Here is a 23,113-nt window from a genome sequence, read left to right as displayed (position 1 = left end):
GTTTAACACAGAGAGGGTAAACACAGGTCTCTAGCTGCTCTCAGAGCTGTGTAGAGCCAATATTAAAGTCAGTGGGGCTTAAAAAACCCACAGCGGAAACAAACAAATGGGATTCCAGGGTAAAGAAAAAGTAAATGTTATGACAGATAGCGATGCTGTGGTACAGATAATGCAGCTGCTAGTCACATGGTGTGTTTTTCTTTAAACCAGGAGCTGCCAAAGCCCTCTGGAAAGAACCAGTTTGTGACGACTCCACAGGCTGGACATTCCCTCCACATGTTATGCGTTGGGGTTTTCTTTCCCAGGCCATTGTATGTGAGGGGCAAATGGGTTATGGTGTGAGGGCCTTCGCAGACATCAAGCACTGGGGTGACAGAAGGAGCACAGTGAGTGAGAGAGGTTAACAGTACACTTCAGTCCTAACCTTGCCAAACGGCCCTAAAACTGTCATTTAAGTTGCAGGGACCTAGGTCTCCTTGAATGTGCACATGGATTCTACTGAGTACCGCCTTTCTTGGGAGTCTTCAGTGGTAGGCTACAGAGCACCAGCACAGAGGACTGGGGTGCTTCACCCCAAAATGGCCTCAAGACATTTTGCTTTCAAGAAATTATAAGCACCAGCCTGTGGCTCTAGGTTTAAGACTGTCTGTCTAACAGACACAGAGGTGCAGTCACACTGCTGGATACACTAAATCATCTGAGACCTACAGAGCTGCTGGACACAAGTGAATCCTTGCAGTATTTGGTGTCCATGAAAAATAATGACGATCTGAGACTAATTTCCTTTTTTCATCCAAAGTTCAGTCTCCTACTTGGAGTCTGACACTGTCTGGGTCCTTCAGCGCTCTGCTTCTGAGTGTATCTCTAGTTCAACTCACATGCTGGGAATGTCACAGTAAAGTACTTTCCAAATTCCCTATTAAGGTGATACCATGCTGAATGCCTCTGGCGCAAAATCTTGCCTGAGATCTGAGCGCTTCGTAAGCGGAATTCTCCAAGCTGCAAGGTCAGACATGACTGTGCTCCTATGGCTCTGGCTGCAGTTATGAGGCAAGCTGTCCTGCAGAGCTGAACCAATGTGCTTAGCCACCACTGTGCAACAGCGGTTCCTTTAAAACGAACTGTCCTCAGCACTGCTGGACACTGCCCTTCTGGTTTTGCTTGGTGTTTGGAAAGAGCTTGGAGCTTCCCCTTTGTGAGTGCTGACCGCCATGGAAAACAAGCTTCTCCTGTGTGTCCACAAGTCACCTGTGGCTTCTTTTACATCAAGCCTATTTGTAACTGCCTGTCATTTCCACTGGAATGACTGCCCCTTTGGAGTGGTTGCTTTTTAAATCAGAACTCCTTTAAAAAAGCAAAGGTAGGCCTGTGGGCTTTGGTTTTCTGACCCTTGGTTTAAAAACCCTGACAAGCAGATCACAGTCATGCCCATACATGAACAGAGAGTTTATTTATTCCTAGTTGTCAAAGAGTCACAACACATTGTATGGGACAGCACCGTCCACTGAAATAATGCCCCTACAAAAGAAAAATTGTATTTTCCCCAGAGAACCCTGGCCTGACAGGCTTAGAGACCCCAGGATCCTGGAGAGCCCAGCACGTGTCTACTGATTGGGAGCCATGAAACTCTGTTTAGACACAGTTCACACAGTCCCTAGGGGGATCCCAGCCCCAAACACCCCCATGCACTATCAGTGCAGTGAGCAAGTGTGACAAGGAGGTTCTGCAAATGACTGTTGCTAAGCTTCTACGAGAGCTATGGTGTCGCATCACTACTTACTCCGCACAGGGTGGTGTTGGGGTGCAAGGTGGCAGGGGACTCTGATCACCACTTGCCTGGTCCACCAGGGAATATTTAATATTGGTATATTCATGTCCTTTCCTTTTGCTTTTCTGAAAGTTAAAAAAAATACAGGTAAGTAGGACTGAGTTTGTTTTTTAGAATACATAAAAACACTATTTTATCAAAAGAGAAGAGAAAGACAGATGGACAGGACAGACTCTTAAGAACACTAACATGCTGACCAAATTGCCAGGAGCTTGCCTGATCCTCCTCAGCCCAGTACCCGAGAGAGCAGTGCAGAACCCCCAGAGCTGAAGGGATGCAGGAAGTGCCCACTGAACCGGGCTAGAGGCCTTACTGCTTTTGCATGGAGCTCGAATCACTGCATGTGTGTGCCTACTGTTCAGTAGATTAATAGGAAAGGAGTTCTAGAAGGAGTCACTCCAAGTAGAAATGCCCGCAGTAATGGAAGGCACAATAATGCACTTTATTTATTTAGCAGTATTGGAATGGCACCTAGAGCTCTTGCACATGGCTGGGCGTGTGGCTGACCACTGGGGACACTCCCCCAACCCTACAACCAACCCCATATATAAACCTCAGAAAAGATCACAGCACCTTAAAATGTTATTTTGAAGCCAGGCACACGTCTTTAATCCCAGCACTCGGGAGACAGAGGCATGCAGATAGAATATCTGTGTGCTTGAGGCCAGCCTGGTCTACAGAGTAAGTTCCAAGACAGTTAAGGCTTCACAGAGAAACCCTATCTCGGGAAATCAAACAAGCAAACAAAAAAACTGAAATGTTATTTTTACTCTAATGAAATGGTAAGGCAAGGAAACCAACAAAGAAAATTCAACAGAAATGTAATCTCATCTCCTGATGTATTTGTATGTGTGAGGGCTCACATATGCCACACGTGTAGAAAGCAGAAGACAGCCCTGTAGAGATGGCTCTCTCCATAATGGTAAGGACTGGGCTTGGTTTCTCAGGTTTGTACAGCAAGGGCTTTTACTCACTGCATCACCCCACTAGGCAGTTACCTTTTCTCACATTCCCTTGTGGACTGGCAGTTCTCAAAGTGGAATCCACCAAAGGAACAGTGGATGTAACTGCGTGTACCCTGGCACTGTTAGGAAGGAAGTTTGGCCACACTGAAAACTGACACACACCTAGGAGCCACCATCAGCTGCTAGTGGGGGCCAAACAGAGAATAATAATGGCTCAATAATAAGTGCTTCCTACCCAACCTACACAATGCTCTGGGCTCAGTGTCTGGCACTGGAAAACAGAAAAGATGCTATTTGGTTCTCAACAGTGAAAGCAACACTAACTAGCTAGCCTTTGGTAAATATCAAAAAGCATGTACTTGATGACCCTCTGTATCCGGGTCTCACTGGGAAATCCTTGCATGGAAATCTAAGAGCTGTACAGGTGGCTTGGGCATGATGCTCTTTGTAAATGTCCATCAGAGCAAAAGAACATGATATATGCACATATTGAAACAGTACACAGCAGAGGAGAAGAGAACACTGCGTGCAAAGATTCATATAAAGTGCTAAGTGGAAAATACAAGCTAAGTGACAATAACACAGAAGGCTCCCACTGGCCAACATCTGAACTAGCAAACAATGGTCTATGTGGTTCTCAGATGTCTGTGTTTCTGTTCCATTTATATATGGGTGTGTCTGTCTGTGTGCATGCTGCTTAGGATCAGGTGCCTCTGGAAGCCAGAAGAAGGCAGTAGATCTCCTGAAGCTGGAGTTATAGGCTGTTACTATACCTGCCAACATGGGTGATAAGAACTGAACTCAGGAAATGTGAAAGAATGGCAAGGGTTCTTAGTGGCTGAGCTCGCTCCAGCTCACAGACTTCACAGGAAGTCACTCTGGGAACAAGAGATGTAGCCCAGTTGATAGCCTGCTTGCCTAGCTCACATGCCCCTGGGTTCCTTCCCCTGGGTTCCTCCTGTGGAACCACATGGAGACAGGAACTGAACTGGAGGCCAGGCAGGTCTACAGAGCTGTTCCAGGACAGCAGGGGCTACCCAGAAAAACACTGTCTCAAAAAAACAAAAACAAAAACTGTTTCAGCAAGAAGCACTTTTATAAATAAAGACACTCATGACTGTCCCCTACACAGCTTTGTCCCTGCCCTCCCTCTCCTTCTGTGTATTTCTTGCTTGCTTGCAAGTGTGTGTTTTCTTTCTGTCTTTGTCTGTCTCTCTCTCCCCTTCCTTTTCCACGGCAGTACACCCAACTGTCACTTTGTTTTCATTTAACCTTCTCTAGAACATTCTTTTACTCCCAAAGGGCTTAACTCATCCCAAGTCGGAAAATTACTGCATTTCGAAATAATTCATTATTCTAAATGAGTTTTGTCCTGTTGCTTAATTTAAGAATCTGTTGGGCTTAGGCCAGAGCCACACTGCGGCAGTTAAGGGTGCAAAGTGTTCCTACAAAGGGAAGCTCAGTTCCCAGCAACAATGTTGGAGAGTGCGCATCCTGGTTCAAGGGGTCCCCTGCCCTCCTTGTGGAATCTGTGTGCACCCACACTCACAAGTATACCTACACACAGGCACAGGCTCATACACATTTAAAATTAAATTAAAAAATTGGGGGGGTGATACTTTTTGTGTGTGGTGGTGGTTTCCTTTTTCATTGTTGTTTGGGCAACAGGGTCTTACATAGTTAACACTGACCTGGAACTCAATACATAGCCAAAGATAACTTTAAATTTCTGATCTACCTGTCTGTGCCTCTCAAGAGTTGAGATTGCAGGCACACACCACCACTTCAGGTTACATGGTACTGTGGATCCAAACCATGGTTTTTGTGTGCTAGGCAGGAACCCTACCAACTGAGCTATATCCCTAGCCCAAATCATATATATACAGAAAAGTATGTTTATTTTTGAAACAGGGTCTTACTATGTAGCCCTTGGCCCTCTGGTACTCAAGGCCAATGGTACAGCTCTTTCTATTCTTCCAGGCCAAGCAGAGTGGTGCACACCTTTGAGCCCAGCACTTGGGAGGCAGAGGCAAGAGCATCTCTGAGTTCAAGGCCAGCCTGGTCCACATATTGAGTTTCAGGCTAGCCACAGCTACAAAGATTATCTTAAAAAAAAAAAAAAAAAAAAACTATTAAGAGATAGTCTGCCACACTGTGACATGCACTGAGTCCCCTCTACCAGGTTGGCTGGAAGGCAATAGTCATAAACAAAAAGGACAAACATGGTTAGTGTTTAGACACTACCCATCTGCTGCAGCACAATGGGGTTCGGGAGAGGAATAGGCAAAGCTCCCCAAAAGAACAGCTCTCCTCATCTCCCTCAGCTCAGCACATCTAATTAACTCAGCTTTGTGTCTGTTATGAATAGCCTCACATGGAAAGGCTCCAAATGCACACTCTTCATTATGCACAGCTTATTAAAATTGAAATTCACTGTTTCAATGCAGCTAAATTAGTAGTTCAAACTGCCATGCTCTATTAAGAAGAAGGCATTCATTTTACAAGATGGAATCAGGATAGACCAGCCTAGATCAAAGCTGAAGCAGGCTGGAAACTGCAGCCCTGAGTTCTAAGCCTGGCATGTCAAAGTCACTTCCTTTCTGTGTGGCAGAGCCTCAACTGTCAGCTCATGATGATGGCAACACACTGCCCTGAGCTAGGCAGCAGAAGATGATGACTAAGCTTCCAGCGAGGCCAACTGGGGTGGGAATCTGGTAACCTTATCTGTTAACTTTAACCCGGTAAAGAGAGCCCATGCTCCGGCTCTAAGACAGCAAATCCAGGTGACCTGCAAGGAACTGAGCCCATTGTCATCTCCTCATTCCATACCTGTTCCTCCTCAATCCTGCGCTGCAGCGTCTCAATGTAATGCTGGACGGCCATGTAGATGAACCGGTACTGTGCTTCTGTTTGGACCATCCCTGACCTCTGGGACCGCACCATCTGAATGGTTTTAGGAACGTCGATGTCACAGTCCACACCTGCAAAGCACAGACCCTAAAGCTGCAGGGTGAGCTGCTTGGCTTTCCACACCACTTCCCACAGTGGACAGGGACTCAGGGCTGGTACCTTCCCATAGCACTAACCATGGGGGCTGCAGGGCAGGACTCCTGAGCCAATGCTCAGAACAATGGCAGGAGCTGCCAGGACAAAGTGCTGGAGTCAGAAGCCACTCACTTCCTGAGAATGCCACACCACACCACAGGCAAGGAATGAGTGGCTGGAGGGGCCTTGTAACATGGGTAACAGAAAGCATGGTGATAGGATGAGAGCTCTAAGACATTGCTATATAGCCACAGCTAAACAGGAGAACTCACTGAAAGTGAAGCTCATCCAGATTTCCATGACTCTTTCTCCTGCTAATTCTCTCTCCCTGGCTATTTTCCCTGGCACTCTTCTTTCACAAACTGAAAACAGGAACTGTAGCCTTTTGCCCTCCAAAGGACCTACCTTTCTCTCGAATGATGTCAATAAGGATATCAATCACAATGAATGTTCCTGTCCGGCCAATTCCAGCACTGTAAGTAGAAGAGTAAATAGCAGGGGCGCTGAAGTAAGGGGGTTTCACACTCAGAATCAAGCTATTACTCTCCACAGACTCTGCTCTGCATGTCTAGAAGATGCTGGTCACAGATGCACACCAGCTTCCCCTGTTCCATCCCTAGAGTGTCAGGACCCTATGGCTCGGGCCTCTGGGTATCCTTGTTTCCTCATCTGTGGAGTGGGGAGGTGACAATACCTCTAGATGGTTTGCCATGAGGTTCACAGTACAAGGCCTGGAGGCCCTGAACAACATATGGCATCTTTTTTCTACTCCCAAGTTTCATATGCCTGTTCTTGAAAACAATTGGCCAAATTATGGCTCTTCTTGGCATAGAAACTTGTACAGAGGCTATGGCTTCCTGTCTTAAAGACCACAAGAGACAGTCAAAGGAAAAAAAATGTGTGTTCATTTCTTTCCTAAAGAGCCACCTACCTGAAAAACCTACATCAATGATGGTTTAAAAACAAAAACAAGCAAAAAAAAAAAAAAAAAAAACTGAACAGGCCAGCCATGGTGGTATAGGTCTGTTACCCCAGCAATCCAAAGGCAGAGGCAGGGGGATCACTGCAAGTTTGAAACTAACCTGGACTACTGAGATCCTATCTCAAAATAACAATAACATTAACATATACACACACACACACACATACACACACACACACACAAAACACTGAACAATGAAAGCTTCATTCATTTCTACCTTGGCTCAGCATATGAATGAGCCTTTAGGAAACTAAATATCTGTATTATAACCAGGCAGCCCAGTGTAGGGTACCAAAAGCCCATATACCTTGCTGTGGTGACCCTGGAGCAGCCTCCACAAAGGGCCATGTTAGAAGAGACTGGCCTCTGAATGAGTGGTATGTGGAGTGCTAGGAATAGTGTCACATCTCCACAGAGAACAAGAGACTCCTGAGCCCCTAAGTTTAAAAGAAACTATTAAAAGAAATCAAGCTGAGCTGTCACCTGCAGTGAACCACGACAGGGCCTGCATCCATGATGCTCTCCTGCTTGTGGTGGACCTCCTCCAGGAAGTCCAGCACACCTCCAGGGTCACTGGGCACGCCATGGTCCGGCCAGGTCCGAAAGTGGTACTGCCAGACGGTTCTCTCTGTGTTTCCCTGGAGTAAAGCCAAGAAAAGCCAGAACAGAATTAAATAAATCAAGGGCTAAGGAATTATGATGGCTGAGCCTTCCTAGCACCTTCAAGAATGGAAAGCCCAGAATCTCCACATACGCCATTCTCTGGCTCCCAAGAGTATTTCTCTGAGAGCCAATGGGCCAGCCTGGAGGTAGCACCTGCCTGTCAAATGATCTAAGACATCTAGCTTGGCAATTTGTTCTTCTGGCTAAATGTAGCCAAAGCATGGCCCTGAGTCATCAAATCAGGCCATGTTCCCTGTTTTTTCTCAGTCAGGTGGCACTCAACTCCAGAGGCCACTGAGGTCCCTAAGGATTGCAGCCTGTCTTCCCAACTAGCAGTTTGGCAAGCTCTAGCCTCCCCTTTAGCATTTGTTCCACTCTATTCTTAGATCCTCACCCTTACAGCCTCAGATAGGCACCCATTACAGCACTGTCAGAGCCAGAAGATAGGCTTTGTGAATTAGATGGTGAGACTTGGGCTCAAATCCCAGGCAGCCCCTTACTATAGAGTCACTGTTGTATAACTCAAACCCTCACATCCATTTGCTAAGAAATCTTTCTCACACAGAAGAATTAAAAGAGTTGAACAAAGGGCATCTCCCGGCAAACAGGAAGTAACTGGGGATTGAGAACATCCTGGCTGTTCTGAATGACAATGACCAGGGACCAACAGAGGCACCAGGTCCACTGCCATCTTAGAAGTTAAAAGCTGGCCCAGAATCGCCACCAGTGATTTCCCATGGAGACAAGGCAGGAAAAGGGAAGGGAAAGGAGGAGGGCAAGAAAGAAGAAAAGAAGAGCGGGAGGAAAGACAGACTGTATGAAGGGGACAGGAAGAGAAAGACAGGAGGACAGGAGGAGGGGGGCTTCAATATCGACCAACACTGGTGAACTTTCTTACATCCAAGGGCTCCTGCCATGATCACAAACTCCTGTGTGTGCTACATGCATTTAATTTGCTGATGTCTTGGAAAACTAGCCTTGTCACTACTAAGTAACCTGAAACTCAGGCAACTTCGTGGGTCATACACAGGCAAGCAAGAGAAATAGAGCATGCACAGCCTCACTGCATAGCAACACCCCTTCTTAGCCAGGGCATCTCTATACATCAGTGCTACTATACAAATAGGTATTCTGTCATAGCAAGGCAGGAGCCAGAGGTCCATGACAACCTCTATGCCAGGATAAAAGTGCAAGTGCATCACCATATCCCTCACTTCTCTCTCAAAAATCTCCTGGTAAGCAAGATGGAACAAGACCTGTGGCATCATCCCCATACAGAGATAAGCCACACAGCACCATCAGACTTTTCAAAGGAAAGAATTGGGGGTTGTTGAGCAAGACAAGAGCTTCTCATTAGCACCAAAAGAAACTGCCTGCTACTCAGAAACACTGACGAGCCTGGCAGTTCATCATGAAATGTCACAAGAGGGTTGGCAAGGCAGCACAGTTGGTAAAAAACACCTGCCACCAAACCTGACGAACCAAACTCTATCCTCAAAAACCTCATGGTAGAAGAAGAGAACCAACGCTTGACAGCTCTTTTCTGACCTCTCTACACAGGTGTGCCACGATGAACACACCTCCAATGGCTTGTACACACCATGTACACACCTCTCAGAGAGCACAGGAAACAGATCACTTTCTGCTCACCATCAGTCCTAGACTTTGCTCCTCCTGCACTCCCAGCACCACATGGAAACAACCTGTTGTGGCCTGGAACCAGCCCACCCACAAAACAGAGGGTCACACCCTCTGCTCTGCCTCCCTGATACCTGCACTTCCATGGCTCAAAGGCATTTATTTCTACAGGCTGGCTGCTGCTCCTCCTGCAGCCCACCCTCCAAATCCAGAGGCTGCAGGTCATCCTGTGCTTACCACCACCCAACCCATCGCTTTCCTCTACAAAGATCTCAGGCCAGCCTCTGCTGTCTGGCTCCCCTGCCACCACCCCAGCTAAGCCCCACCATCTCAGCTTTCCATCCTAGGGAGCAGCCTCCAATTGTTCCTAAGATCTACCTGCAATGGCCTCATCTCTCCAATTCTCTAGGGAAGAAAGTGAGTGCTCAGCTCCAGCTGTGGCTGCCAACATCACTAGAGTAAATACCAACGTCCTTACATCCTTTCCTGACCCATCTCTCAAGACACTGCACCTTTTGATTTGGCCCTAACTGCACTCTATAGTGACATACCAGGGCATGTCAGTGGAAGTATTCTGGACAGTGAAGGGCACAATAGCTGTGTTCTTCCCCAGTTGTCCCCAGCAAGCAGCACAGTGCTAGTAACACGTGTGTACTCATAACTGTCCATGCACCTGATGGAGATGCCTGCTCAACGGCTCAGCTCAATGTATCTGCACGGCAGCTCTGCTTTTGGCTTTTCTCACATTGGCCACAACAATGCTGTCCACTCAGACTCAAAGCTCTAACACACCTTTAGTCTCTTTTCCCTCCAACAGCCAAATCGTCCTGATGGCCTTCGAATGCCTTCCCAGGGGCCTGATACTCACTTTTTTGCCTCCAGCCCATTCCCAACCAAAGGAGTAAGTACAGCAGGAAAGACCTATTGCTGGAGACATGGAGAACAGGCCGAAGGCCTAGACCATAGAGGCCTCCTAGTAGGGCCTCATAGCCAGTAGTTACATCCCCTCTGTCCATTCCAAGGGCTGCAGAGACCTCTCTACACACAGCTTTACATCTGCTCACTGGGCACAAGAATTGAGAGCTCAAAGCTCCTAATAAAACATCCTCAAACCACATGGTAAAGAAAGAGAACCAATTCTCACAAGTTGTCCTCTAATCTTTGCATACATATGTGCATACATGTACACACACACAATAAACGTAAAAATAAATAGACTTAGCCGGGCATGGTGGCACACACCTTTAATCCCAGCACTCAGGAGGCAGAGGCAGGCAGATCTCTGTGAGTTTGAGCCTAGCCCTAGCCTGCAAGTTCCAGGCCAGCCAGATAAACAAAACAAAATAAAATAAAGTAAAAATACTCAGCCAGTTGTGGTGGCACACCTTTAATGCCAGCACTATGGAGGCAAAGGCAGGAAGATCTCTGTGACTTTGAGGACAGTCTGTCTCTGTTGGCAGTTCCAGGTCAACCAGGGATACAAAGTGAGACCCTATCTCAAAATAATAGTAGTAGTAATAGCAGTAATCTTAGAAATAATAGTTAATTTATTAATTTTAAGGCTCTGTCCAATGTGGCCTAACCTGAGTATTTTCTTAACACTGTCCCCATACCCAGGCATACTCTCCTGCCCTATACCTCATTTTCTTGCAATCAGGATGCCAGTATGTGGCTCAAACACCTGTGCCCTGAAGGCACACTTTGAGGGCCAACCTCACTCCAGCTGAAGAAGCCACTCAGGGCACATGAGTTTGAAGCACAGCTATCTGTGTGTAGGGCTTCTTGGTGCACCTGGCTGTGATCCATGAGGACAAGCATGGTTTTCTTCATCTAGGAGTCACCAAAGATATCAAACTAAGTCCTTCTAAACACAAGACAGAAATTACTCCAAACTGAATCCTGCTTTGTTTTGGAGCCAGCAACTCCAGGACCAATCCTGAGCCACAGCCATGAAAAAGAGCTACTGCACTAACCTTGATCACTGCCTGGAGCACTTGCTGCCCCCCCCTGCTTGGAACCCATCCTCCTACCTGCACGCATGGCTCCTCCGCTTGACAACTCAGTAAGTGTCACCTCTCAGAAGTCCTCCCCACCCACCCTGTCCCATGTACCAGTCACTCATGAACAAGAGCTGATGGCCAGCAGCATCAGGAAGCTGCTTTTACCCTCATCTCCCCAGGTTCTGTAAGGGCAGGACCTGTCTTGCTTACAACAGTGCCAAACTGGGACCAGAACCTACAAGGCACCAAATGTGGCCACTCCAGAGAGATGGCACACAGGACAAAGGTTGAATGCAAGACAAACCACAATGACTGCAAACCACAGACAGCTACGCTGTCTCTAGAATACGACAATATACTTACTTGTCCGACCTTGGAGAGTTTGAGTTCTCTTAAGGTGTAGTCATGAGCGGCACTTTCTTTCACGTTCCTAACACGCATGACCCCATATTCTTTGAGCGCATACTCATCAGGCCAGTACTTGACGCATTTGCTCTGGAAGGGACCAGAAGGAGCCTGTTAATGTCCAAACCCTGAGTGAGAGCCCAAACCAACAGGGAACAATCATCCCAGACCTGCTGTTGATACCAGCAAGGAAAGGAGCCTACCTCCATCCTCTAGACTACCAAGAAAGGAGTAATACAAATAAGCAAAGTGGGCCAAGGGTGTGAGGCATGGCAGATCAGCCTGATCCCCACCCCATCCCCCACCCTCCACCCATAGCCTCCAAAGCAGAGGCAACACCTGCTTATTTAGCTCGGAGGATGAAAAAGGCAAAGTGGGAGGGACCAACCAACCTAAGACTGTCCTCTGGCAAGCAGAACTCCCAATCCCAGCACTCTACCAGTCCCTCTGAGGGGAAGCACGGTTAGACTCTGGGGATGGTCAGGATGCTTATGTGTCATGGTGTATATGACCCAAGGGTGAACAGCTCACTCGGAGTGGCAGGCAGGGTTCCCAGACAGCTACTTTTTCTATATCCACACTCATCCGGTGCCAGCTTCACACCAGCTTCCCAGAACTGAGAACAGTCGGCAATGGCTGCTGGCTTCAAGAACCAGTGGGACAAGCACACACCATCACTAACGTCAGCACTTGGGAAGGTGGGTGTCTCGGAGCTCGGAGTCAACCTGGTTTACACAGCAAGTTCCAGGCCAGCCAGAGCTGCAGAGTAGGACTCTGAATGATGGACTGAAAGTTGAGTGTGTGAAGTGGAAGACTGGGTCAAAGAGGTAAGGACTAGAGCTGAGAACCAGGATGGGCACCAGGGACCATCCCCAACCAGACCAATCTGTCTGGCTCTGGAGTTTCCAACTGCACTTCCAATAGCGACAAACCCGATTCCACTGTTTCAGGCCTATGTCCTATGTGCAAGGTGACCTCTTACACTTCCATCATGCAAGGAAGCAGGAAGTGGGAAGCGCTGTAACTGCCCAGGAACTCAGGATACCTGACATCACTGCTAAAGGCATGTAGACATGCACCAACCAAAACCCTGCACAATCACTTGCCCCTCAACTCCCAAGAGCCCTGTCTCAGGTTAGTTTCTATATGTAACTGTAAAATTACACTCAATTTCTATACAAACCAATAAAGAATGTCCAAACAAAACTTTAATCAGAACACAAATAAAATCCAGACACTTCCATATCAAAAACCTATAAATCAATTTCACTTTGGAATGATGCAAAAATAACACGGTCCCTTAAAGAGATGTCTGCTTTCCTGGAAGTGCAGCACACAGAGTTCTAGGATCCCACAGCTCCCGAAGAACATGGGGCTTAGCTCAAGGCTAAAGGGCTGGGGTGGAGTGGGACAGAAGTGGCTAGGCAGCTGATCCAAAGCAACACATACACACAGTGGCCGACAATTTCTGATACCCAATCTGGACCAACACAGGCAACAGCCTATGAAGAAATAAAGGCAAGAACAAGACTGTTAGGCTGAGCAAAACCACACTATGGCGGCTAGGATTGGTTCGTCCACAGCACAGAACACAGGCCAATGTGTCCTAACAGTGGAAGGCACTAGCTATCTACTCACGCACCACCAAGAAGCAGAACGGAGCTACTGTGGGAAAGAAAGCACAGCTGGCTGTGGCCAGTGCAGAACTCACACCAAACTGACAACAGGGTATCTCTGCTGGAGAGGGGTGGGATGAGCAAAGGCAGCTGTGACCTCTATGTGTCTCAACAGCTCCAGGAGTGCAGAATTGGAATGAGTTCACTGTGGCATCAGTGTGCTCAACTACTATAGGTTCCAGCCAGACCTGCTTCCCTCCCTCTTCCCCTTCTGCTTCTGAACCCAGTGGAGTAACACCTAACCTAATGTGCAGAAGAAGGTGCATGACACAAATGACAGAACTGCTACATGTGCATGTTAAAACAATGACTATAAACATGGTCTCTGTGGTCAAGACAAATATGTCAAAAGAAGACATAGAAATATTAAAAACACCCAAGCAAAATGTCTGGAACAAAACCACAGAATGTGTTACGAACATGCAGCAGCCAGGCCTGGGTACAGAGCACACTCCACAGAAGACATGGCTGAGCAAAAGCAACTGTCCCAGCTCAGACAGAGGGAGGGAGGTGGCACAAAGCAGCCTCATGAATGGGTCCCCTCAAGTAGAACTGAGTGGAGTGGGAACATATTTTTTAAAAGTTAAAAGTGAACAGTAACTAAATTTAAGGAAATTCATAAAACCACAATTCCAGAACACTCCATGAACATATAACCATGCTGGACTCACGTGTGGGTACTCTCCTATAATCCCAACACTTGGAAAGTAAAGGCAAGAGCATTAAGGAGTTCAAGGCCAGCCTTCTCTACATAGAGCATGAGACCAGACTGAACAATTAGATACTGTATCTTTAAAAAGAAAAAAATTCAGAAAGAAGGAAAAGGTGGCAAATAAACTGAGACCTATCCAGTCAAAAGTTGTTTTTTCCTGAGGGTCAGGCAGATCCAACTGACACATTCAGTACTTGGTTGGTTGGTTGGTTGGTTGTTTCTCAAAATAAGAGTTTCTCGGTGAAGCCCTGGCTGTCCTGGAACTCACTCTGCAGACCAGGATGGCTTCCAACTCAGAGATCTGCCTGTCTCTGCCTCCAGAGTGCTGGGCTTAAAAGCATGCGCCTCCAGTGCCCAGAAACACATCCATATTTTAAGAATATTTTATCAGGTGCTGAGCACACACAGAGCCCAGAGCTGAATGTGGGGGAGGGGTAGTCAAAAAAAGATAACAGTGCATACCTTCCCCCTCTCCACTTCCTTTGTGGTCATGACAATGACTCGAGAGTTCTCCTGGAACACCATCCTCCAGAAGTCATTCACTGTGTTCTGCAGGCAGCCTTGAGTGGCAATGTAACTCTTTTTGGGTTTTGAATTGTTGCACTTGGTTTCAAATTCAGGCTAGAAATTAGGAAGAAAAGCCTTCAAACATTTGAAAGATGGTGTCACAAGTATAAAGAGGCTAGCAACACATGGGCAGAAAGCAGTGAGAATCAAGCTTACCATGATGATGTTTGCATTGATGTAATCAGAAACAGGTTCATTGGGATCCCCATCGTGCAGGACAACCCTAGTGTGATCAACTGAGGAGAAAGAGATGATAGCCAGTCAGTTCTCAGAGCTTCAGCATAAGCCATCAGGCTCAGGCCAGGCCAGTCTAACAGTAAGTCCTTCACAAGATGAACCCTCCAGTTAGCACATGTGCAACCCGAGCAATTCCTGTCTCGGTGATGCTGTGGGGTACAGATTCATCACTGGGAGACAAGGTACTAGATGTGTGAGAACCTTCTGTGCTATTTTTATAGCTTCTTATGGGTCCAAAATTATTTCAAGCTGTGGTGGTTTGAACAGGTTTGACCCCACAGACGCATGTGTTTGAATACGTGGCCCACAGGAAGTGGCACTATTAGAAGGTGTGGCCTTGCTGGAGTAGGTGTGGCCTTGCTGGAGTGTCTGTGTCCTTGTTTGGGGAAGTGTGTCCCTGGGGTGGAAGGCTTTGAGGGCCTTTGCTTAAGCTCCACCCACTGTGGAATTTCAGTCTCCTCCTGGCTGCCTTCAGATCACAATGTAGAATTCTAGGCTTCTCCAGCACCTTGTCTGCCTGCATGTTGCCATGCTTTCTGCCATGATGATGATAATGAACTGAATCTCTGAAACTGTAAGGCAGTTTTAATGTTTTCCTTTTTAAGAGTTGCTTTGGTCATGATGTCTCTTCACAGCAATGGAAACCCTAACTAAGACACAGGCAAAAGGCTTGGGCTCCTGTTTGTTTTCTTCTTATTTGGGTTTGGTGACAAAAGTGAGGACTGAACCCAGAGCCATGCACATACTAGGCAAACACTGTTCCACTGAGCCATTATCTCCCTGCAGGTTTTTGGTTTTAAAAAGTAGCAACAATGACATCTAAGATCTTCACAATCATCTAGGAAAGAGAAATGGGTCAGAGTATAGACAACAAAAGACTGCACAGGAACTGGCTGCTGCAGAAGCTGGGCAACAGGTATACTCAACTTCTATGTATTAATATATTTCAAATTTTCCATAATAAAAGGTTTCTTAAAGAAGGCAGAGTAAAAAATTGGATCTGTAAGGCAAGATTCATAAAGTATCAGTTGTCTTAATTTTACACAAAAATATCAGTATAAAATTCTGAGCAGTCTACCAAAAACAACATATTTTATGATGGGAATTAGCAACAAGGCTGCATTTGTTTCATGGATACAATCTTGATCTTCTCATCCCCCATCTTTAAAGAAATAAGATGTGCATCTCATAGGATGGTGTAGGCCTTGAATCTCAGCTACTCAGAAGGATGAAACAGGGACCTGCAAGTTCAAGGCCTGCATGGCAACCTAGGGAAACCAAACTCTCTCTGTCTCTCTCTATATATATATTTATCTATCTATCTATATAGATATATGGCTATATGTGTGTGTATATATATATATATATATATATATATTTTTTTTTTTTTTTTGGGTAAGAGAGAGCTGAGCTGGTGATGCAGGCCTGGGTTCAATCACCAATATTAAAAAAAAGAAGGATCAGTGGAAACATCTGATTAGCTCATTAACACAGGAACAGGTAGCTCATTTGAAAATCTGTAAGCAACTTCTCCCTTCAGCTTTTCTTACAGCTGCACTTTACAGTGAGAACCAGCAGAGCTCCGAAAGGAGAAAACTTAATAAGAAGAATGAGATTCCCCAAGGCCTCCAGGACCCCTCTACAGCTCCACGAGATTCTCTGCATGCTCCTGTTTGCCATTCTACGAGAGCAAATTTTCCTCATCCTTACATCCTCACCCACACATGTCAGAGTCGTGTGGAACACATATACACACACATACGCACGCACGCACAGAAGCACGAGGCATCTTTGACCAGCTGAGCCATAAGGGTAATGCTGTCCAACTGTGCTGCAGCATAAAACCTCTGCATCCAGAGCCTCGAAGTGAACCAGGTACACTATGTAAGCACGTCACACATCTGTGCATCAGATTCAGTTTTCTTTTCTCTTCTTTTAGATAAGGAGATATGTATGCTGAGCTCTCAATGTTCCCTTTTCCCCCATGCAACACCCTGCTGAGCCTACCCTGAAGACCCTGCATTAGGAAAAGTTGCCAAGCACACTGCCCTTGGAGTTCATGTGTCCACTTTTCCCACTGACAAACTTGCTAAGGGGTTCATGAGGACAGTAAGAAAGCCTGCTTTCATACAAGTGGTGCAGACATGTAGGCAAAATAGTCATACACATAAAGATGGGGGTGAGGGTGAGACTTTAGTTGGGCCTCTGTTACATATCTGTTGTCTCAGATACTTAAGTCTTGCCTGAGTTGTCAAGTAAGTTCAAGGCCAGCCTGGGCAAGTGCTTGAGTGCCTGTCAAATAAAAAGTAAAATAAGAGCTGAATATACAGGTTCAGTATCATTGTTCTTGTCATTTAAGCATGAAGAACTGAGTTTGGTCCTCAAAACTCACTTTTAAAAGCTGAGCATTATAGCATATGCGTCTAAGTCCCAGCAAAGTGCCATCAGGCAGATTCCTGGGCTCTCTGAAAGCCACCCTAGCCTAACAGGGGAGCTCCTGGCCAGTGAGAGACTCTGTGTCAAAAAGCAAAGTAGATGGCACCCGAGGAACAACATCCAAGGTCATCCTCTGGACTCCACATGTACCTGCACACAAGTACACATGAACACAAAGGCACACATCAATCAGTTAACTAATTAATTAATTAATGAACAAACAAGCAAACCTAGAAAGAAGGGTAGAAGTAGACTCTACCCTCATGCACATGTACCCTCACACTAGTATACACAAAGGTACACAGAGATGCATGTATATAAGTAAATGTACAAAGAGGGGTGGGAATGGACTATACATGCAGGCACTTGTACCCACACACTAGTATATACAAGGGCACACACACACACACACATAAACAAGGAGGCATACAAAGAAGGGTGGAGATGGATTCTACTCCCACACTAGTATATACAAACACAAAGATACACACACATATACACACAAGAATTTCTGACCTGAGTAACTCTACAAGGAGAACTAGTGATGTAGCATGGTGGCAGAAATCTCGCCTTGAGTGCGTGAGACCTGTGGTTCAATTTCCCAGCACTCCAAGACAAAATGAAGCCCCCTGCTGTGCATCCACACAGTTCCAGACTAGGTCACATCAAGATGTGCAATGGCAGAGGCAGCTCCATAGAGTGGGCTCCAGCCTGTGTAGAGATGGGCCCTCACTGAGGCCTCTGCTCCATGCTCCCATGTGCGTGCTCCCTGCCAGCTTTGAGTGTTCACAAGGATCCTTCCTTATCTGCAGGAGCTGATGAGCCCAGTAGGTTCTCCTTTCTCCAAATGAGAAACTGAGGCCCAGAAGAGGTGCACCTAGCCTAAATCCTTGACTTGTCGTGAGGAGCAACGATGCAACTTTCAGACTCTGAGGCACATACCTTAGTGTGACACTGAGTCACAACGAGCCTGAGGTTGTTACATGTAGGTAGACCAGGAACAAATGAACAGGAGATGACTGCAGAGGGCCTCCTACTGCAGCTTTACTGGCATGAGGAGGGCATCGGTCCCCTTATGGCTAGTTATCTATTAGCTGTATGGCCCTAGGGCACAGTGACTGCTATTGCTACTGAGGCAAGAGATGGATACTCACAGGGCAGGATGTTTTTGTATCTGTTTTTGTTTTTATTTTCTTGTCTCTGTCCTTCTTTTCGGCTATAGAGAAGCTTGCATTCCTGTTGTTGTAGCGTCTAGAAGCAAAGAAAAGTGAATATTACCACATATCAAATATGCCCAAAACGGGGAAGTGAGACGACTAAGAGGGAAAGGGCACTTGCTGCCGTATCTGACGACCTTAGTTCAGTCCCCATGAACCACACGGTAAAAAAAATTTTGAAAGCTGTCCTCTGACTTCCACATACCCAAATAAATCAACAAGTGCAAAATATATATATTATATTTATTCATATATATTTATATAAATATATAAAAGCATAATTTATATAAATATAATATATATCTATTTTACATATATACTATATACATATAAAGTGACCCCTCCAAAAAAAATGGAGATGAAGGGAAGAAGGGGAGGGGAGAGGAAAAGAAAAAGAGGAAAGAGAAGCAAGTCAGCCTGCCTGTGGCCTGCTTTAAGAGTTCACCCTGTGGAACACAAGTCAGGCCTATGGGAACAAGAATGCCCATCCTCACAGCACAGTGACCTGACAGATGCCCTCATAGTGACCTACGCCAGCAGAAGGCTTCCTAAGTCATCATGGCCCACCCAGGTACAAGGTGCACAAAGTCCAGTGCTCAAGAGGGTGGATCATAGGAGTGAGGCTTCCTTTACAAAATGACAAAGAAGTGTCTCTTCCTCAGATCCCACCAAGCCCATCCTGTCAGTCCTGTGATGCTGAGGATGGAGTCCAGGGTCTCTGGGGTATGCTAGGCCAGTGATCTGCCACAGAGCCCCTAAGCTAGTTTTGACAGAAAATCACAGACAAATGAAGAAAGTGAAAGGCAGCTAAAATGGAAAAGGGTTCCTCTAAGAGATGCCAAGCAGTCGCCTAGGAAGCAGGATCCATCAGGCACAACTCCACAGCCTGAGCTACTTCTACTCCATTTATCTGAAATTTCAAGATGGGTATAAATGTCAGGGATTTAGAACAAGTTTTTGACTCTCGGTTTCAAAATGCAGTGTTCAGCCTTGGCACATGGCTCCTAACAAGTCTTTAGCTGGTGAGGATGCAAACACAAAGAAAATAAGGTGTGTAGAACTTGGACGGTCCAATGCTTGTACAAGTCTTTCTCTCTCACTCGCTCTCTCTCTTTTTTTTTAATGTGTTCAGATCAAGCCATTTGTCTTCTGGGAGCTGGCATTCCCTGGCCTTAAGCTGGCCACAAAAGCAACGAGGTGGACAGGTCACAGGGATGATGTTCGAAAGGATGTGTAAGCACTCAGGAGGATCCGTCACTTCAGAGGCAGTCAGAGTGAGGAGCCGGAAGGTGCTGGTGTTGGCATCAGAGGGTAAGGACCTGTGGCTTTACTTACACTGGCACTTACACTTGACTTACACTTACACTCGTGACTATCACCTGTGGAACACACTTCATGTGACATTTACTCATAAGAGCATGTGGCAGGTCATCCCTGTAAAAGGTGGGGCCCTGAGCCTCCCTGGTTCATCTTAGCTCCTGCAATGGGGGTGCCACCAAGAATGACCTTGCCAGAGTAAACTTGAAAGTTCCAGGTTAGAGCACCTTCACCAACACAACTCCATGAGTTTGCTGGACCACTCATCAGGAGCACAGTATAACATTCCCAACTGCCTCTTGCACATGCTGTGGAGGTCATGACAGGCTGTGAGCCCTGAAGGGCCCCAAGCCCAGGGCCTGCATTCAGACAGCTGGGTGCTGATTGCCAGGAGCTAGCAGCCTTCAGGGATGGCAAATGAATAATAATGCCTGTGCCAGCGCATCCCCATGCATGTCTAGGGCCCATACTGTCCATCCAATAAGAACTTAGTAGTTAGGATTGTCTATCCATTGTCCCCAGAGGCACTTCAGCTAATATCCAAGATTAGCAGCTAGCCTCTGCCAAGAACCACTTCCTTCTGAGCTCCAGGATAATGGGGACAGGAGTCCAATAGTATACAGTAGCCCTGCCTTACTCCAAGGTTTGTATTCTGCAGTTCCACTCGCCAGGAGCCCTGTGGACATGCACTGTCACTCAGCAGCTGAGCTGAAGACAAAGCAGAAGCAAGCAACAAAAAGCAAAACCAGGACACAGGCTGGCAATACCATTCCCCCAGAAAGTAAACCAAGCCAAGAGCTCTCAGAAAGAGCAGAGGCAACTAATAGGCAGACTGCACAGGTCCGAGCAGAACCAGAGAGGAGGGGATGGAGAGATGGCCCAACAGTTAAAAGCACTACCTGCTCCTTCAGAGGAAGTGGGTTTGGTTCCCAGCACCTACATAGTAGCTCACAGTTCTATAACTCTAGTTCCAGGGATCCAATATCCTTTTCTGGCCTCCACAGGTACTGCAGGCATGTGGAACTCACACATATGCAGGGAAAACACCCATACACTAAAAAAGCTTTATGAAAGACATCTGTGCTGAGTCTGGGACAGCTCTCCTGAAGAAGTCACAGCGCCAAGGGCAGGGGTGAGGCAGCAGGTCCAGACACTGTGTACTAGAAAGTGAAGGGGTGAGGAGAAATGGGAGTCAGGAAAATAGCAGAGGACCAGGAGGACCAGGTGGAACAATCTCAGGCCAGTGGAAGGAAACACGGCATGGCCGCCTTAGAATGCGACATGAAACCAGAAGTGCCCAAGCTGAAACCACAGGGGTCATCCTCACCCCTGAGGACATTTTTCTGACTTTTCTTGAGACTCTGATTCTTAGTTCTTCAAAATGGAAATGTCATGCTTCCAAAAGGAAACAGCCAGCCACTGAAGGTTCTTAAACAGAAAGGCACAAGAGAAATGCTGAGATTTGCCTTAAGGGTACATACAGGGTCAGAAGCAGAGGCTGCAACAGAGAAGAAGCTCAAGTCTTTTCAAGCAGGAGACCTGAACATCAGGCTGGAATCCTGTCTCCATCCCCTGCCCACCTGAGCTATCCAGCACAGGCACAGTATCTCTCCAGGCATCTGGAGATACAATAAGATGCCCTCCTGGCTCAGCAGGACATAGAAAATGGAAATGCCTTCCTTCCTAAGAAAGGCAAACACAAGGAGGGAATATCAGGACTTCCAATGTCTAGCCACGGAAGAAAGAGAAGGAAACTGCATCAAGGGGCACCAAGGACTTCTGCTCCAAAGTAATACAGGACTTCCAAAGATATGAAGTAAAAGGAACACTTGGTCTCTAGAGGAATGACCTGTTTGAAAGGCATGAGTCTAAAGTGCAAGAACAGTAAGTAGCCCAAACCATAAAGTCAGAGCACCAAAGCAACTTGCTGGTCAGAAGCAGGATGCTGGGTCAAAGGCAGAAGAATGCAAGGACAGCAGGACAGTTAGCAGGAAGGGAAGGGAAGGGAACAAAGCAGGGGTGTGCTCCTGCTGCAGGTCAGAAAAATGCAAGAAAATGGAGGGAATGGGGAGCTGGCAAGGAGAGGGAAATGGAGAGGAAGAGGGGGATGAGGAAGAAGAGATCCTGTCTCAAAATAAAAAGAGAGCAAGATATGTTGGTGAATGCCTGTAAACGCAGTACTGAGCAAATTCCAGGTCAGTACAGGCCTGTCCCAAATACTGAAAAAGTGGGGAAGGTGCTAAGGGTATACTTCAGTTGGTAGTGTGCTTATCTTCAATACTACATGAACTACTTAAAAAGTAGATGCAAGGAGTTCAAGGTCTCTTCAGCCTCACAGTGAGTTTGAGGCTAGCCTGGGCTACATGAGACCGTGTCTCAAACAACAAAGAATACCAGTAACATCTTTCCAGTGTGTCATCTCAGTCCACAAAGAGACACCACACTAAACAACTTAAGCTCACGGCTCAAGAAGAAGGAGCTAAAAAGAAACAGAAGCTGCAGAAGGGCCACTCAAGACCTAAGAGGAAGCAGTAAGGTGCTCCATGGCAAAGGGTAATAGAAGGGAAAGAGTTCATGGGCATGTGTAGTTCCAGAGCCACAGCCAACAGCCCTAAAGAGGGAACATCAGAGGGAGAGCTATGGTGTCAGAACAAGATAGAGCTTAGACTAATCAAGGAAACATCAGACCCTGACACTGCTCTTTTCTCAAGTTGGGGCCTCCAGGAAAGGTTCTGGTTTGAGAACCAGAAGGCTAGTGAGCCTGTGACCTGGAGCATTGGGAGCCTGCAGCTGGAGCCTGACTGGAGACTGTCCTTCGATGCTGACTGCTTGTTCACCAGGGGAAGATGTCTGTCAGAGATCACCAGCAAGAATTATCACTCTAGACAGCGCCCTGGGGTACAGCTAAAGGCTTGTTTCCTTAAAACATGATTGCCTTGGAGGAGAGTCACAGTGCTACAAGCCGGACAGAGTCACTGTGGAGAAAACAGGAGGCTGCAGCTGAAGGCCCCTGGGCTCCGCCCAGCCACCGGCCAACAGAGCTGCAGGACAGGACTGGAAGAGACTGCACTCTAGAAAACTGAAATGACTAAGGAAAAGGAGTTTTAAAACACAGGGGAAAACAACCCCAGTATATCAGGTAGTCTATGATTCTGTTTGGGATTTGGGGTTTTGTCTGTTGGATTTTTCCCCTTTGTCATGTGTTGCAGATTTAATCAGAAACACCAAGTTCAGAAACTAATCTCTTTCTGAAATCCAGTCCTATGAGCCCGAATCAGAATGCCTGGGGCATGCATGTCCCTGGATCTCTAAGTCCCAGCTACGCACTGGCCAGGGTTCTGTCCAGTGAAGCAAAGCCCAGCACACTGTTCTTCACCACTGAGGCATCAAAGCATCAGCAGTTCCTCTGCTGAGTCTGGACCAAG

The 23,113-nt window shown here is 46.7% G+C and overlaps 1 protein-coding gene across 2 annotated transcripts in view; it reads right to left on the bottom strand.

Moving 5' to 3' along the window:
• Ptpn11 (protein tyrosine phosphatase non-receptor type 11) overlaps positions 1-23,113 on the bottom strand; it is a 57,809-nt gene that overhangs the window by 5,013 nt on the left and 29,683 nt on the right. Inside the window, exons 7-14 of one of the 2 annotated variants that reach the window (XM_021633174.2) lie at positions 18,309-18,405; positions 14,638-14,717; positions 14,377-14,535; positions 11,485-11,616; positions 7,304-7,470; positions 6,244-6,311; positions 5,623-5,774; positions 1,781-1,893 (exon numbers count right to left, since the gene is read on the bottom strand). In XM_021633174.2, coding sequence (XP_021488849.1) covers positions 1,781-1,893; positions 5,623-5,774; positions 6,244-6,311; positions 7,304-7,470; positions 11,485-11,616; positions 14,377-14,535; positions 14,638-14,717; positions 18,309-18,405 — 968 coding nt within the window. The remainder of the gene's footprint in view (positions 1-1,780; positions 1,894-5,622; positions 5,775-6,243; positions 6,312-7,303; positions 7,471-11,484; positions 11,617-14,376; positions 14,536-14,637; positions 14,718-18,308; positions 18,406-23,113) is intronic. The other variant, XM_021633175.2, reaches the window with a different exon arrangement.

This window comes from Meriones unguiculatus, chromosome 4 (genome assembly GCF_030254825.1).
Source record: "Meriones unguiculatus strain TT.TT164.6M chromosome 4, Bangor_MerUng_6.1, whole genome shotgun sequence".
Taxonomy (NCBI): domain Eukaryota; kingdom Metazoa; phylum Chordata; class Mammalia; order Rodentia; family Muridae; genus Meriones; species Meriones unguiculatus.
The sequence above is the reverse complement of the archived record's forward strand: the minus strand, read 5'-3'. Positions and strand labels throughout refer to the sequence as shown.